The following is a 17,902-nucleotide window of genomic DNA, read 5'->3' on the forward strand; positions in this document are numbered from 1 at the left end:
CTAATACAAAATGGCTGATACAGCAATGAAGCCAGTTTAAATTAAGAATATTGATGAATATATGCACTCACTTGCAGCAAACTTTAAGCTTTAAATTGGTAAACATATAAGCTTTTATATCATGAAATCGTTGTGCCTTAAAATGAGTTCAATATCTGATAGCTGAAAGGAATACAGGCTCTGCTAGTAAGGCCGTTTTCGTCCTCTCCCAATCCCCTTACGTCGTCCATATAATGCACGAGATGTCCTAACGGAGAACCACCTGGTCGTTTGGGGTCGTTGTAGAATTTGAATGTCCGGCTGGAATGTTTCGATGCAACGATGGATTGTGCCTGGACAGTAAGAGACGTTGCGATGGTCGACCGCAGTGTTCGGACGGCTCGGACGAGATCAACTGCCGTACGATCACTATTACTTTTCTTCTTCTACATATGCCTATTCTTCTCTGCCTCTCTCTGTCTCGATCAAGGCTGATTTGCATTGCGAATTACGACATCGACGACCGTTTCTCGGACGGGGCCGTAAAGGTCTTTCAACTGGATGTCTGGATTTATATGAGGAATCTTTTTGTACAAACTGATACAAGAGGAACGCATGATAACTTAACAGGATTATAAACAGAATATTTGATGTACCACCATTGTAACATCAATCATGAAGAATTTATGATGAAGCTGAAAGCTACCGAGTCCACAATAATCGATAAGCTTATTGAGAGTAACTAGATTCTTTTGCGAGCCCAGAACCAATTATCTGAAGGTTGGTCCATGTCTTAAAGCGTAACGCAAATCAACCATCCTCTTGAGCGAGAAGCTTCTTCTGGGCACCGTGTTCTTCTCTGTTTATACCCGCCTGATTCCACTTTCTAGCATTCTACGAGCTCTCCTCTCGCTGTAATCCTTCCACATCTTCGTCCTGCCACCTACCCTCGATTAAATCCACCAGTTGATGAATTATTCTTCGCTGGGGTTTCGACATTTGGGATTGTCTCGCATGAAGGAGCCAGCGATCGATGGGGAAAGACGGAATCTTCATAGCCCAGGGAAATTATTTGCTGAATAATTTCCAAGTAAACGAACTCCTTAAGCAAAGTGACGCCTGCTGTTACAGGTCTAAAGACAATTATTGAGATTTTTATTTAATTTTCCTGGACTATCTTTCCAAACAACGCTGAACATTTCTCCTTCTTTTAGGAACTGGGTCTCCCTCATACGGAAGCTCGTCCTGGCGGTTCGTGTACGCAGATCGAGGCTAACAATATTGGTTACAAGATAGGATGCTCGAGGAAGCGGGCTCGAACGTGAAAAACGACGAGAAGCCAGAGAATAGAAATCGATGCGTACGCGGATCGCCAGGAACGGGCTCTCCCCGGTCGCGTCGGTCTTCAAGGCGGCAATTAAGAAGCTGTAACTAATGCGCGAGCTAGCAAGGCTAGACGAGAGAGCCGTTAATCTCGTTTCGCCGTTCTATCGACCGAACGTTCGCTGACTGCCATTTTGCTTGGACACCGACGATGCGATCTCCCGTGCTTCATGATCGAGGCTGTACGGTTGTCAATCCTCTCCGCGAAGAATGTTTATTGAACCGGATTTAAAGGATGGAATCTTCTGGAAAACGAGCAAGATTGAGACATAAGATAATCAGTTTTATAGAGTTGCTTGTAATAATGATTCTATGATTTTTGTGATCTGGAGTTGGTCTGATCTGAATGCGAACTTACTATCTTAGAGACCTACAGTAAATAGTTATTCAGAAACGAGTAAAATAGTTGAAGAGAAGTTGGATGTACGATGCATCATATTTTTAAGGATTCCAGTAATGTGTACCTGTTGAGAACCACTGGAACACCGCGAATTCTCGACCGACTTTCAAATTGTTTTTCTTCCGAATGGAAACATGAACCAGAAAAATGTACTTGACTTTTTTTACTCGGTCTTCTGTGAATAATCACCGAGGCTGCAACATATGCTGCTTAAAAAATCCTTGCGAAATTAATCTCAGTGATCCACCATTTAGATATCCATTTATCAACTTTTATTTTTAAATATATTAATATTCTATTCAAAATTGAAGTTCCTTTCATTTGAAGATTATTGGAATAAACTATCTTGTTCTCCAATCGATCAGCTCGAAATGTTTTTATCAATCCAAAACGTTTTACAGAGGATTCTCTTCTCAATTAGAGGTTAAGAAATCGAACAGCCTCGATCTGAATCATTGAACGTATCTTTGTATGTTTCAGCGTGGCACCTACTCAAATCTCGTTCAATTTCACGTCTTGAAATATCTGAGATATTTTTTTCATATTCACCATCTTTAACTTGTCTTCCTCTCAAAAGAGTCTGTTCTCTTCACTTTGCTCGAATTTCCTATATTTTCTTCTCTTGCTCACTGCCACTGTCTTCTTTTCTTTTGTCTTCTATTTCAGCACAGGTTGCCTGATCTTTGATATATACATACCTGTCTTCTTTGATTCTATACATATATCTATTTATTATCTTTTATATATTTATATGTATCTTTTCTTAATGTTCTCCTTTATTTTATAGTGGGAATATTGCACAGCGCACGAACATGTACACAAGATCCAAAGTGTTTAAACGAATTGATAAGACCATTCTATCGTACACTGATCCTGAGAAAGAAAGTGTGGGTGTGCTGGCGATGGTTGAATTTTGTCTTCATAGAAGAACGGAGTACAATTTTTCTTGCTATTAAAAAAGATTGAAGATAGGATGTACAGCATAGGAAGAAATTTTAAGGATATGTAATGCAATACAATTGCAAAGAAGTATAAAAATACTTTTAAAAGTATGAAAATAGTATGAAGAACAAAGCTATCAATGTAAGGTATAAAATATTCCTTCAAAGTTAAAATACTGGAGAGAAAATTGCATTCTATTGTATTCAAACTAGTTATAATAATTCACAAGAATTATCATCATAGCAAATGCAATGGAATAATTTGTTAAAAGATTGAATTTACCGCATTGGTTTACCAAAATTCAAGTACCGCAGATGCACCCAAACTTTTGATCAGCCGGTGTATGTCTCTCTCTGTTTCTCCCTCTCTCTTTCTCTCTGTTCCTATCTTTGTTTCTCTCGTATGATACCATAGTCTTAGATTTACGAGGCATCTCCTTTTGCCTAGATCTTTCTGTTTGATACTGTTTAAACGTTCGTAGCTTTTGGAAAGTACATTACACTCGCTCCCTAGGGAGAACATAGTTCACGGAGTTATCGTGCTGCATACTAGAATTTTCCTACTTACCACTCTTCCAATACTATCATTGGAATACCAGTGCGGAACATTCAGCAACCCCTTTGGCGTTAACGCTCTCGTTATCGACTCGATTTCGTTTCCGATTAATCGTGAATTTGACGCGGATGTTGTAATAATAATCGGATCGCGTTTGTCCCTTTTTGCGACAGATGTGTTTCTATCAGTGTTCAATCATAGATACCGTTGTTACCGTATTACTGATATTATGTATGTTGTTTCAAAGGCCTACGAAGAAATACTGGTATTCCAACGAGTATACTCTTATTGGATATGCAACTATGGCAGGCATGGATAAGTGGCATGTGAACCCAGAAACATTCTGGTGCTTTTCACATTGGGAATTTTCAAATTTTCAAATCTCTAAATTCTCAAATAATCAATCACCAAAGTCCCATGTCCACATTCCTGGATTTGAAAATCCTCAAAGTTTGAAATTTGAAAATTTGCAAATATGATCAGGCATTAAGAGCCTACCTCTGATGTATCAATCAGCGAGGAGATACTTGAGCATGCCTGGCGTATATTGTATCCGCAGAACACCATAGAGTTCCACCATGGGATCAGTGTACACGTGCGCTCTAAACGAGTTTCCTTGAAACGTCGCATGACAGACGGTAGTGTGCTCGTTTATTGTTTGAAGAACCGGCGCGCTTTATCATCGTTCGTATCTCGGTCCCGGACAGCCTATCGATCGCTTAATTATCGCGGACCACTTATTCAACCTCCCTCGCATTTAATTTCGTCGTTAGACCGTGGAAAATCGATCAGAAATGATCGTGCACTTTCACTGTGCCGGGGCTGTCCGGTCAGAAACGTTCCACCTTGAAACTTTGGGTCTTTCAACGATCCTTTCCATCCTGTGGGTGTACATAATGGAGAAGGATCTATGGGGACAAGGTTCAATGAGTTTCTGTAAGAAACGAGCACACTTCCTCGAATACTTTCCTTCTATTCTATGGTTTCTTTATTCTGGTCTATTTTGATTACTTTCAAGTCTCGTTTCGCTCGCTGATGATTCCGTGTTTTTTCAGAGTGCCCCGATGGACAGCTGCCCTGCGATAACGGAGTGTGCATCAACAAGAACTTCTTCTGCGACCGCAATGTCGACTGCCACGACGGCAGCGACGAACGCGACTGCCGTAAGAACATGTTCCGCCAGAGTGCTCTCTTTACACACACGAATGAACCTAAACAAATGTAAACTTAGCGTACTCTTTTCTTAATAATTGAAATTTCAGGCGATACCGACGAGACCACCGAACCCGCCGAGCCGATCAGATGTCGCCAAGATGAATTCGCCTGCCGCGATGGAAGCTGCATACCGCAGTCCGCAGTCTGTGACGGACGAAACGACTGTGTCTACGAAGAAGACGAGTCAAATTGTCCACGAGGTACGTTGATACACGCAGAAGGAACAACGAAGAATACAGCGCTCGTCATATGTAGGCATCATGTAGACAGACGTAGTACTGGGTGGAAAATGCTGCGAGAACCAGCTGCAATGTACACTGATGGTCATCGATTATGGAGCACCTAGAAATTTCTAAACGCTAGAAAAGCCGGAAGACTATAGGATAAAACTTTGTCTCCATACGTCGACCAGAAGTGTATTTTGTTCTGACATTCTTTGAAACACTTAATGATACTTTGTGGACCACGCCTCTTTTGTAGAAACTTATTTGGTAATAGAAACTATTTTCTGAAATAATCGGGCTACAAAGTTTCGTTAAGGTCAGGATCTTCATTGAGAATAAGCGTCGAAGAACGTCTGACTATATCGCGACCGTTTTCACTACTTGTATATATATGAATACGCTCCATTCGATCTTGCACACTTGATCCAGTAGATCACGCAACGCACCAGGTTGCATACGCAATGTTTGGCCGTGACTACGTGTTCACCGCCTGTTAGAGGCAACCAGTTGTGCCGCACCGATTTTGTACGTGCACTTATTCAAAGGCAAACTGTGCTTCAGACTGGCAACAAGTAGTTTTACTTCAATTAAATCATAGTAAATGTGCAAACGTTATGAAATATTAAACACTCTGTGTATCACTCCGTGGTCAGTCTGAAGTACACCATAAATCACACACAAATATTGCCAGCGAAAACTGTAAACGCAAGTAGTAAGTAGTTCCAGGATTAATTCTGATGGACAGGTCGACAATCTTAAACACCAAACAAAAATGGGCCGATCCGCGAGCAAGCTGGTTTAGTTTCGGTTACTTCTAGGTATAAGCACGGATAGAACCTCTTCAAGGGGACATCCAGACACGTTGGTGGGGCTAACCCACAAGAACCAGGCTAGCAAGGGTTACAGTCTGGATTATCAAGCACCAGCTAATCTGAGCACGCCGAGGAGTTGTGCTCCGGATGATTTTGTTTGTGCTGATGGCACTTGCATCCCTGAAACTCACCACTGCGACCATTTCTACGATTGCCGCGACTTTACCGACGAACAGTATTGCTTCGGTTAGATCAATCGTTAACCTTGAAAATCTGTTGGCGTCTTTCCTCTTCATCTTATTTGTTAACTTTCTCTTTGGTTGGTATGACAGGGTGGGTCTGACCCACGCCATTCATCAGTATCCTTGATGATAAAAAGCAGTCCTTTGTGACTCACATGTTCAGTTCCTTTAAATTGAATGGTTACTTCATTGATGAAACTGTGAATCACAATGTGTATCACTTCTTTAATTCTTTATTTAAATTATTTTCTCTTCAACTGAGGAGACTGACTTTAATTTTATAAAAAATTTTCAGACATATTTTTTTGTTTGTTGATTGCTTTCCTTTATAATCTGGACGCCACAGATTCTCTAGGCTCTGCATTCTCTTTTTCTCAATGTTAGCAGCCGAATAGGCAATGTGTAGGCTGTTCGAGTAGAAACTTGAAAACGTTTATGAAACTCGATTCGACTCGGTCACACGTTGGAAGCATCCTAGCTGTTGATCATAGTGCATTGCTTGATGTTTTAGTTGAAACCTGGTTGATAACTGCATAAATTCTGTTATGGCATGAAAACATTTTACAGAACAAATGAAGAAAAGAAGGACTGGGCTGTTCTTCTTTCTTGATAAATTTGTATTGAAGAATATGTTTCTAGGTGTTGTAGATGATAGTACCAATTGTTTAGTAGTGGTACAGTATGCACGTACAGACAGTTTTATGAATCCTGATATTACTTAGCGTAATAAGTTCTAGTTCTGACCTGTGGTAATCCATGTTCCTTTGAAGCCCTTAGATGGTTGTTTGGAAAGTAATAATAAATCCTTTTCTTGTTTCCATGACTTTTTTAATGAATACATGATGGTTCAATGAAGCTTTGTTAATTGATCTTGTTTGTTATAATACAATATGTTCTTGTAGGATGCAGCAAGGATCAGTTCCAATGTGCGAATGGAGATTGCATCAGAGCTGATCAGAAGTGCAATGGTTACATAGAATGTGCAGATGGATCTGATGAACCCGCAGAATGTGGTAAGTTATATATTTACATCAAATATCTGTATAATAATCCACAAAATTATAAATTTTTCATTAATTCCATTAGAAGGACCTGGTTCCCATCCTATGCCAGGACGTTGTCCAGCTGGCTACATCATGTGTGTTTCTGACAAGGACTGCGTTCCTCAGTCGTCAATCTGCAATGGAATTCCAGAATGTAGAGATGGATCAGACGAAGAAAACTGCTGTAATTAATTGAGCTATAATATAAAACGATTGTATACTTTTTAATTTCGTTAACGTTATCTATGTTTTTTATAGATACACCTAAAGATCCAACCCATCTGGATCTGAAGACGTACCCTAGTGAACAAGTGATCAAAGAAAGTAAGTATCATAAGCTGTGTGCTAATAAAGATACAGTTAATGACAATATTGTATATCTAAAAGAATGATGAATTAAGTACGAACATCGATTAATAAGAATTTTGATTATTTTTCTTGCCTTGGCCAGACCCGGCGAAGCAAGGTAAGAGTTTTCTGAAGAGCAATTGCAAGTAATGCTACATGGGATTTCATAGTTTTGATTCACAAATATAATCCAGGGTGATTAATGATTTATTAAAAGAATCATCAAGTCGATTTCAATGATGTGTCTGTATCGTGTACATCGTCCGTTTATCATAAGCTTAATATCACTTAATTTGTAATTGACATCATAGAGTATAATTTTGCATGAGTTCTTTACTGAGGATATAAAAACTATATGTTCAACCTTAAAGTATTGTCCAACATGTTACATCTTAATTTTATCTTAAAATATCATGTTGAGTTACATTACATGTAACACATTCAGTATATGAACAGAACAAACATTTACACCGACACGTAATTACATCCATACTAAATACAGCGCTGCTTGGAGATACTTTACAATTAATTCGACATAAGTAATCATAACACTGCAGCCTATGGAACGATCGCAAAATGAAGATCCATTCGTATATTACAACTTAATTTCTGCAATTAGGTCGAGAAGTCGTCTTTCAATGCCGTGACGAAGGTCCTCTTCGAGCCAGAGTACGTTGGCTTCGTGGTAACAATCTTCCTCTTCCACCTGGTAGTCGTGACCTCAATGGACGTCTTGAAATTCCGAACATTCAGTTAGAACATTCGGGTCTATATATCTGTGAGGCCGTTGGTTATCCTCCATCCACTCCGGGCCAGCAAGTGAATGTCTATTTAACCGTAGAAAAACGTAAGCACTTTCAAAGTCTCATACAGATAGTCTTCATCGGATACTTTCATCATTAATCTCTATTTTAGTTGAGCAACCAGCAACAAACAGACCTCATGCGTGCTCGTATGACGAAGCCACCTGTAGCAACGGAGACTGTATACCCAAATCATGGGTGTGCAATGGCAGACTAGACTGTACTGATGGATCTGATGAGATGCGTTGCAGTGAGTTGTTGTTTGTTACAGGAAGCATTTACAAAATTCAGAATTTTATGCAATTAATAATGTACAGGTCCACATGGTTGCGAACCTAACGAATTCCGTTGCAACAACACGCAGTGTGTGAGTAAACTATGGAGGTGCGATGGTGACAAAGATTGTGCTGATGGCACCGACGAAGAGAACTGTACTCCAAGTAGACCAGGCTCTCCATGCCGTGTCACCGAGTATGCTTGTGCTAGCAATGATCAGTGTATTCCTAAAAGTTATCATTGTGATAGGGAGAAGGACTGTTTGGATGGAAGCGATGAAATAGGATGCTGTAAGTAACAGTCTCATAAAATGCCTCATATTCACGACCTATATTGAAGATATATTTCCTGTTCTTCAGCTCCAGTTTACATAACGAAGCCACCACCACCGATGATCACTCTAGACTTAGGACAAACTTTGGTGATCGTATGTACAGCCATAGGTGTACCCACTCCTGAAATCAACTGGCGTTTAAATTGGGGCCACGTGCCACCAAAATGCACCATGACATCCATAAACGGAACCGGAACTCTAACTTGTCCCGACATTCAGCCTGAAGATCAAGGCGCATATTCTTGCGAGGGAATAAACAGCGATGGTTTCGTGTTCGCGGTGCCTGACGCTATCGTGATAGTGAACAAACCAGACGACATTTGCCCCAAGGGCATGTTCAACTCCGAGGCGAGAACCGTAGAGGAATGTATCTCCTGTTTTTGCTTCGGCGTCGCGACCGAATGTCACAGTGCGAATCTTTTCACGTATCAAATTCCACCGCCATTTGACCGTCACAAAATTGTGGCTGTAAAGACAGAACCAACTACTCAGGTTCAATTCGATATTAGTAATCAGCTCAGAAGTGTGAAGCCATTAGGCAGGGACGGCATACAGTTGTACGAACCGACTCCGTTCTACAACAACTTGCCTAGCGAGAGAGATATTCCTTACTTTGCGCTGCCTGAAAACTATCATGGAAGTCAGTTAAAATCCTATGGCGGTTACCTGAAGTACAGAGTGCGTTATAATGGTACCGGCGTGCCAAATTCTGCGCCGTCGGTCATCTTAACCGGAAACGGATATACGTTAGTGCACAGAGGGAAACAGTTGATACCCAACTATGACAATGAAGAGTCTATTAGGTTCTTCCAAGGTGAATGGTTCAAGAAACAGGATTGGTCAGAGGTACCTGCTACGAGGGAAGACATCATGATGACCTTGGCCAGTGTGGACAACATCTTGATCAAGTATGTATGCCTGTTAAACCATGATTGTCAGTGAATATGAACTTCAAATGGAACGTATGTTTTATAGAATAGAGTATGACAACTCTCCAGACTTAGATGTCCAGATCACGCACATTGTGATGGACACTGCTGACGCCAGGAACACCGGACTTGGGTCGGCGTCGTTCGTTGAGGAATGCCAGTGTCCTTCCGGTACGTCCTGATTTTTTAATTATTCACGAAAGATTTTGTTCAGATAATTATAACATTCATTGACCGCACAGGATACACTGGTCTTTCGTGCGAGGACTGTGCTCCAGGATACCTGCGACGTAAAACCGGTCCCTGGCTTGGCCAGTGCTACAGAGATGAACCACCAAAAGATTGTCCTCCAGGATACTTTGGAGATCCAGCGAGGAACATCCCTTGCCAAGTTTGCCCCTGTCCACTTACCAATCCATCTAATCAGTAAGCTGCCATCTGTAAATGACAAGAATTTTGTTGAAGAATGTTTTAATATATCTTTACTTTAAAATAGATTTGCACGCACCTGTTACCTTGGATCCGATGGCCAACCGACCTGCAACTGTCCACCAGGATACATTGGTCGTAGATGTGAACAGTGTGATGTTGGATATCAAGGAAATCCTCTTATCCCTGGAATGACATGTAATGCGACAGAACACTGCGATCCAGATGGCAGCATTAGCTCAGTCGTGGACGCTTCTACCGGAGCATGTCGGTGCAAGGTATTAAATTTTCAATTCAAACTGCATTAGAATCTCATCTACGAGATGAGCAGATCATCGGTAACTTTATATAACTAAAAACAGACTTATATAACGTTCAATTTTATTAACGCTGTCGTTTATTCGGAAATGTCTCTTTGTTTCTGAAAAGTAAGTATAGTGCAAACACATTTCAAAAGGATGATTAAAGGTTTTAATAAATTGACACACGGATTTTAATTATTTCATTTTGTAGCAATACGCAACGGGTCTCACTTGCAACCAATGTAAGGCGAATACGTTCAATCTAGCCTCGAAGAATCAATTCGGTTGCATTAGCTGCTTCTGCATGGGCATCACCAGCAAATGCGTATCGTCCAATTGGTACAGAAATGACGTAAGTAACAGTTTTATACAATTTCCAGTAATCCTTGTAAACTACACACGTATTTATGTGTCTTACAGATTCGAGTTTCATTCACCAACTCCATCAGAGACTTCTCCCTAATCGAATCGAGAACACCAAACGCACCACCCATCATCGACGGCATTCGTTTGAACACTGTCACTCGTGAGATCATTTACAACAGTTTCCCCAATCGTGGAAATAACGATGTCTACTATTGGCAATTGCCCAGTATCTTCTTGGGTAATCAGGTCACATCTTACGGTGGAAATCTGAAGTACACTGTTAGATACGTTCCAGCACCGGGTGGTCAGAGCTCAAAGAACAACGCCGCAGACGTCGAATTGATCAGCGTTAGTAAATCATACTTCTTGAACTTCTCTCAGACGAATAAATTAACAAACGTTCTTCTTATGTCCAGGCAAATGACATCAAGTTGCTGTACTTCTCTCGGGTATTCCCTGAACCAAACACTCCACAAACGTTCACTGTTCCTCTGCTGGAACAGCACTGGCAACGTACTGACGGAACACAAGCTGACAGAGAACATTTATTGATGGCGTTGGCTGATATTAGCGCAATTAGAATCAAAGCCACGTACACTACTCATACGGATGAGGCTGCGTAAGTTGCCATATTCAGGGCTAAATTGATATTAAATACGACTAATATTCAAGATACTAAAACTTTGTTGTATCCTCAGATTGTCCATGGTAACTCTAGACATTGCTGAACCATACAATACAGGAAAAGTTCGTGCAGTTGAAGTAGAGGAATGTTCCTGTCCCGTTGGTTACAAAGGATTGTCGTGCGAAGATTGTGACGTTGGATACACCAGAGCCAGTGAAGGTCTCTATCTGGGCATCTGTGAACCTTGTAACTGTAATGGTCACTCTAGTCAATGCAATCCCGACACTGGAATATGCGAGGTTAGCAGAAGAACTGTCATTACTGCAGTAAACAGTCATTTACTCTGTATATCACATTACTTAATTGTCGTTTGTGAACACTGCAGAACTGTGCACACCATACCACTGGAGACTTCTGCGAGGTTTGTGAACCTGGATACGAAGGGGATGCCACTAGAGGAACGCCGCAAGATTGCGTTTATAGGGCCCCTCAACCGTGTGTCTGTAACGAGGCTGGTTCTCGTAGCAGCATTTGCATGGGTGACAGATGCGACTGTAAACGAAACGTTGAAGGTCCTCAATGTAACCGATGTCGTCCATCCACCTTTGGACTCACCGCGGATAATCCTGACGGATGTAGCGAGTGCTATTGCAGCGGCGTGACTGACCAGTGTCACGAGAGTTCGTTATATGTTCAACAGATACCAGTGTCTGTCTATGACAATCGACATGGGTTAACTCTCACTGATTCGTGAGTATCTGACTGTACTATAATAAAATTTATAGTAGGACAAAGATCATCGATAGAATATTGATTTACAGAACTAGACAGGAAGTAATCGATGAAGGTTTTGAACTGAACTTCGCTATGAACGAGATTGGCTACCGTTATCCGGATAGTCGAGGTCGTAGATTGTTCTGGTCCCTGCCAGCTATATTCACGGGCAACAAGGTTAAAAGTTACGGTGGGAATCTGACTTTGACCCAGCATGTCACCGCGCATCCTGGGGCTCAGAGTTACAAAGATCAAGATATCATTTTGATCGGGAATGGCATTACCCTGTATTGGACAAACCCTGATGATATTGAACCTGATATACAGTTGGTAAGAATTTAACTGATATCTCTAAAGTATAGTTCATCTGGATAAATTTCACTTACCTTCCTGATTCCTTGTAGACGTACTCGGTACCGCTTAGGGAATCGGAATGGAAACGATTGACTGCCGATGGACCACGCGTTGCTTCCCGCACCGATCTCATGACTGTGCTGTCTAATCTCGAAGCGATTTTGGTCCGTGCAACGCATAGTGAAAGAATGACAGCCACTTACATCAGTGATATAAGTTTGGACACAGCGGTAGAACATCAAACTGGTAACAGAAGAGCGGTTCAAGTGGAAGTCTGCCGTTGCCCAACGGGATACGTCGGTACATCTTGTGAAACGTGTGCCCGAGGCTACTATAGAGACCCCAATGATCGATCTGGTAGCTATTTGGGCTCTTGTAACCCGTGCCCTTGCAACAATAACGAGGAAAGCTGCGAACTCACAATAAATAGAGAAGTGAAGTGCAATTGTTTACCAGGATACACGGGCCAGTACTGTTTAAGCACCGGTACGTATAATTAAAAGAGCATCAAAGTATAAAAATAAATTTAACTTTAAACTCCACTGTCTCCCTGTGGAGTCTGCAAAAGTATGACAAATTATAAAAGAGTTCACTTCTGATTAAATATTTTGATGATTACATCGGTTAGGTGAATTGATGGTAAGTCTAAATCCAATGAAGGGCGAAGTTCAGGCACATTCGTGGGTTCTGTTCACATGCAGTTACGAGTTCCCGGAAAATTTGTATATCTCTTTTAAACTAACTCCGTTTCCTGGAAAGCCTTTAACCGCGAGTGGTAGTATACCTGGTCCGATTATGCACACCAGCAAAGGAGCACAGCGGTTCTGGTACGTTTTCGTACAGGAAGATCCTTCCAATGTGGAATGCCATATCATGGACTACAGTGGCAAAGAGTTAATCAAGGTCGTGACATCAGTGACACCAGGTTTGACGGACTACATCACAGCAACGTTTTGTGTTTGTCCGTCCCTGAGAATGGTGAACAGTGCTGGATTCATTCGTTTCTTCATATAGAACATTCCTCATCGAGTTCAGCCACATAATGCATCAGCCACTAGAACATTTGTCGTTACTTGATAGAACATCATTCCTTGTAGTGATGGTTATCCAGTGTTTCTGTTTCATTAGAGCTTATATGTGTATAATCTCATAGAGGTTATCCATGGGGTTCAGGAGCTTACTGTTGTGTCAAACAGGGTGTAGGAACTTGGCAAATTCTCTATTAATTTTATGTTGTGACATATTTTATTTGTGATAATGATTTAACACATCTTCTAATTTATGTGATGTTCTGTAGGAACAAGCGTAACAACAAGTACACAGCGCCCTACTATAACTCCACCAAGGATACTGGTTTACATCAGAGAACCAGAGTTCCAAATTGTTGAAACTGGAAGCACTGTTAGGTACCACTGCGCTGGCAGATCTTTAGACAATGTAAGCAAACAGATCTATGAAAACTTTCATAAATCCATGGACATACATTTAACAAAATATCTTTACCTAGGGGTCATTGCAAATCAAATGGGAGAAAGAAGGCGGCCAGTTACCTCCTGGAAGAACCGTGGACGACAATCAGGGCTTGTTGGTCATTCGTGACGTAAAAGTATCTGACAGTGGAGTTTACGTTTGTCAAGTTAGCGATGGTGTACATATTGGATATAAAAATGTCACCCTTACCGTTGGAGGTAAGATAAACGAAATGGATTACTACTCCCTAAACGTATAGATATATTAAATGTAACGTGTTTTACACGGATGCAGCTTTTCCACAAAGTTTGTTAGAGATACCAGGTACACGAAATAAGACATGCAGTTGTGAAACAGAACAAATTTTAACTGTTTACGTCCTTTTTTAAGGTGTAAACCCAGTCGCACCAAGAGTTGTCGTTATGCCATCGTCGCTGCAAGTATTGGAAGGACATCCTGCAGAATTCCGTTGCGTAGCCACTGGATACCCACCGCCTCAGGTCGAATGGATACGCGTTTATGGACCTATGAACCCAGAAGTGATTACTCGCGGTGGAGTTTGGTCGTTAGTAGCAGCTTCGAAGAGTGACGCTACAGAGTACAAGTGCATTGCTAGGAACCACGTTGGCGTAGACGAGAAGACTGTTATTCTTTATGTCAGAGGTACGCACAAGTGACAGGGACGTAATTAGATATAGAAAATAAAAAATTTAGAATTAAGAATTAGTAAATGTATTGCTACACCGTCGAATTATTACTTTGCCCGCAGATAATCCCAAAAAGCCAACAACAACTGGTATACCGCCTACCATCAATCCACCATATTGGTACGGATCAGAGGGAGAGACAATTGTAGTAACTTGCACACAATCATCGGCTGATCTAGCAAGCCTCATGTGGCTCCGATCAGAAAACTTACCATTACCCCGTTCAGCTATCCAACGTGATGGTATATTAACAATCTACAATGCAACTCATAAAGATTCCGGTGTCTACATATGCTTATCAACAACCCACGTTGGAACGCAAGCCAACAGCACCGTTAACATAACAGTGATGCCTCGAAGAGCTCCACTGTCTATTAAAGTAAAACCTGAAAAACAAACGGTTCCACAAGGTAGCGTGGCTGAAGTACGTTGTGTCTCGAGTGGAGAACCAGGTTCACAAGTGAAATGGAGCAAGTATCATCATGAACGTCTGAACACTAACATACAACAAGTTGGTGATATCTTGAGGATCGTCAATATTCAGATCTCAGATCGAGGAGTGTACGTGTGTCGCATTACAGGACCAAGCGGCACTCAGGAAGCCAGCGCTATAATCGAAGTTGAACGTAAGGACAAAATTTCTCTTAATTGAAATATCTGTAACAACCTCAGTAATATAAACTACTGCCTTTTACAGCTCGAGAAGTTCCTCGTGTGGAAATCTATCCAAAAGAGGTCCCACCAGTTACACTTGGTGGTTCAACCGATTTACAATGTCGAGCTGTGGCCGGAATTCCCATGCCAGAACTGCACTGGTCCCATCAGAATGGCAGACCGTTCCCACCCAACATTAAACAGCTTCCTGGCGGTGTCCTGAGGCTTTCAAACATCACTGCAAACGATGGTGGTGCTTATGTTTGCTCGGCAGTGAATTCCGTTGGATCAAATACAGCAGTAGTCTACATCGAGGTGCAGTCCGTTCCCATAATCATGATTTCGCCTAGGTCTGGAATTCTACAGGTGAAACGTGGCGACAGAGTTCGTCTGGTTTGCAGTGCAACTGGTTATCCACAACCCACGGTCGCATGGAGTAAACATCAGAATCAAGTGAACTTGTAAGTTCTCCAAGCAAAAATAGTGCTGAACAGCTAAACGAGTGATGCGTTTGTTTCATGTAGCCATTCTTTAATAACCTCTGGAAACGGAACACCTTTGAGCGCTGTCTATGAAATATTATCGGCCTCTCCTGACAACGAAGGTTCGTACACTTGCCATGCTAACAACGCTGCAGGAATAGTTGAAGAACGAGTTCACATACGAGTTGAAGATGACTCTTATCCACCTTGCAGAGGCGATGTACCTTGCCCTGTACGTCTACCAAATACAATTACTTAAATATAACAATAGTTGATTGTAAAATAACATTTAATTGTTATTTTAGGAAAATCCCAACGATAAGATCTCAATACCCATAGACTACTTCAGAATTCCCAATGGTGGCAAAGTGGAGATGCGTTGTTACGTCCACTCGTCAGATGGAGATCATATTTATCTGGACTGGAAGAGAACCGACCATAGACCTTTGCCTGAAGGTAGCACCGTTCACAATGGAATATTGAACATTCCATCCGTGGATAGAAGCGCTGCCGGAGAGTACGTTTGTCTGGGCATGGATCAAGCTGGCAATGTTCTCTTTAGGGCTAAGTCCCACCTTGATGTATTGTGTAAGATGATCTATATTCTAATCTAATGCACTCTTGTTACATGGCTTATTGAATTCTGCTTCACAAGCGAAGATACAAAATTTACATTGGCTCGAAATTTTTTCAGCACCACCCAGAATCGTATTGAACCCACCTCGCCAAACAGTCCGTTCCGGTGAAAATCCTTCCATAGTCTGTAGTACAACAGGGGACGAACCCATGTCCATCGAATGGGCAGCCATAGGACACAACCTTCCTCCTACCGTTACCCGCGACCGTGGAATCTTACAGTTCCATGGTATTACCTACTCTGATGCTGGAAAATATGTCTGTAAAGCCACGAATGACGCTGGAACTGCTGAAGCTGTGGCCGAGGTTTTGGTGAACGGTATGAATTGAATTTCAGTGCTTCAAACATCTTCAAAAGTGCATGTTAAACATTGATAATCTTTTTAGAACATCCTTACGACGATACCGGTGTTCATGCAACCCAGAGAGATGTGATGGCTTATGCTGGCCAACCTGTACGTTTACAGTGTACAGTCAGAGAACGCGCAACGATACACTGGAGTAGAGATAGTCAGCCATTGCCTTCGACTGCCAGGATAGAAGGAGATTACCTGGAACTGCCACGAGCCAGGCCAGAGGACAGCGGAAGATATATTTGCCAGATTGAAACTGTACAAGGAGTGTCTAGCGATTATATAAATTTGAATGTTTCACGTAAGTTCAGTGCATGTATTTATGATCAAATGTCTGTCGTTCTCTCACAGTTTGATACACTAATCACTCTTACGCTCAAACTTACTCCCACACGTTTCATCTTTTCAGATCAAAGTTCTTTAGTTGTAACATTATTTATGGGCAATGGTGGATTTCTAAATTTATATATTTGATATTCCTAAAGTCCTGAACTCAGAGAAATGTTACTCGCATCCTGTACACCATTGCTCATGATGTATTCCACGTGCACTTGATCTGCTCATCATTGGATGGTAGGAAGAAAAGATATCGAGGAAGAATATACGTTTTCTTTTATTTTTTTAGAACGTTTGGCATGTTTGGTGTATTTCAGTTTATTCGTTTTAATTTATTAGTGCATACAAAATAGTTCATACTCGAAAATGAGCGCGAAAAACATCACATCGATCAGTCATGTATTAATACTGAAACGATAGAGTTTATTTACATGTTGGTCGCGTTATTATTTAGTAGTTAATTTGAACCCGGATTGCACGCGAGCGAACCGAACGCTGTGCGGGACAAGCAACTGTTTATGCAACGTTCAAGGATGCTATCTATTGGATTACTTTTGCAACATCGATATTCGCTACTTCAACACTGTCGCTGACTACGACCCCTCGCTAAACCGTCACTATCTTCACCAACGACGTGGTTTGTTTTGAGATATTATGTGTTGCTGATGTGACGTCTCTTGTAAAAATTAACACTTTTATCCTACGACTTGTTAATTCACCCCCTGTATAACCATCAAGCATTATTAATCTTAGTACCAGACACTAAAAGTGGTTTAGCCAGATTTTTATAAAAATAGGTACTGTAATTGTCTGTATCATAGTTGAATTTGATGCTACTTAATCGCATAGTTCCAGGACATATCCCAAATGTGTTCGTTGCTCCGTAGCATAGTCTACTCCCTTGTATCCCAATGGTACACAGTCATCCG

At 41.3% G+C, this 17,902-nt stretch overlaps 1 protein-coding gene across 18 annotated transcripts in view; it reads left to right on the forward strand.

Annotated features, from left to right (window-relative positions):
• trol (terribly reduced optic lobes) overlaps window positions 1-17,902 on the forward strand; it is a 114,693-nt gene that overhangs the window by 89,663 nt on the left and 7,128 nt on the right. For 13 of the 18 annotated variants that reach the window (XM_076541722.1, XM_076541724.1, XM_076541729.1 and 10 more), the window contains 33 exons: window positions 286-399; window positions 4,315-4,422; window positions 4,522-4,674; window positions 5,517-5,756; window positions 6,655-6,765; window positions 6,839-6,979; window positions 7,054-7,119; window positions 7,247-7,261; window positions 7,763-7,990; window positions 8,059-8,196; window positions 8,264-8,512; window positions 8,582-9,464; window positions 9,532-9,656; window positions 9,728-9,911; window positions 9,982-10,192; window positions 10,428-10,568; window positions 10,637-10,930; window positions 10,999-11,201; window positions 11,281-11,506; window positions 11,593-11,957; window positions 12,029-12,311; window positions 12,386-12,821; window positions 12,964-13,260; window positions 13,633-13,772; window positions 13,843-14,023; window positions 14,196-14,468; window positions 14,575-15,138; window positions 15,210-15,627; window positions 15,691-15,880; window positions 15,954-16,236; window positions 16,343-16,603; window positions 16,672-16,938; window positions 17,428-17,610. In XM_076541722.1, coding sequence (XP_076397837.1) covers window positions 286-399; window positions 4,315-4,422; window positions 4,522-4,674; window positions 5,517-5,756; window positions 6,655-6,765; window positions 6,839-6,979; window positions 7,054-7,119; window positions 7,247-7,261; window positions 7,763-7,990; window positions 8,059-8,196; window positions 8,264-8,512; window positions 8,582-9,464; window positions 9,532-9,656; window positions 9,728-9,911; window positions 9,982-10,192; window positions 10,428-10,568; window positions 10,637-10,930; window positions 10,999-11,201; window positions 11,281-11,506; window positions 11,593-11,957; window positions 12,029-12,311; window positions 12,386-12,821; window positions 12,964-13,260; window positions 13,633-13,772; window positions 13,843-14,023; window positions 14,196-14,468; window positions 14,575-15,138; window positions 15,210-15,627; window positions 15,691-15,880; window positions 15,954-16,236; window positions 16,343-16,603; window positions 16,672-16,938; window positions 17,428-17,610 — 7,971 coding nt within the window. The remainder of the gene's footprint in view (window positions 1-285; window positions 400-4,314; window positions 4,423-4,521; window positions 4,675-5,516; window positions 5,757-6,654; window positions 6,766-6,838; window positions 6,980-7,053; window positions 7,120-7,246; window positions 7,262-7,762; window positions 7,991-8,058; window positions 8,197-8,263; window positions 8,513-8,581; window positions 9,465-9,531; window positions 9,657-9,727; window positions 9,912-9,981; window positions 10,193-10,427; window positions 10,569-10,636; window positions 10,931-10,998; window positions 11,202-11,280; window positions 11,507-11,592; window positions 11,958-12,028; window positions 12,312-12,385; window positions 12,822-12,963; window positions 13,261-13,632; window positions 13,773-13,842; window positions 14,024-14,195; window positions 14,469-14,574; window positions 15,139-15,209; window positions 15,628-15,690; window positions 15,881-15,953; window positions 16,237-16,342; window positions 16,604-16,671; window positions 16,939-17,427; window positions 17,611-17,902) is intronic. The other 5 variants (XM_076541734.1, XM_076541735.1, XM_076541737.1 and 2 more) reach the window with 3 other exon arrangements.

The sequence above is a fragment of the Megachile rotundata genome, chromosome 16 (assembly GCF_050947335.1).
Source record: "Megachile rotundata isolate GNS110a chromosome 16, iyMegRotu1, whole genome shotgun sequence".
NCBI lineage: Eukaryota > Metazoa > Arthropoda > Insecta > Hymenoptera > Megachilidae > Megachile > Megachile rotundata.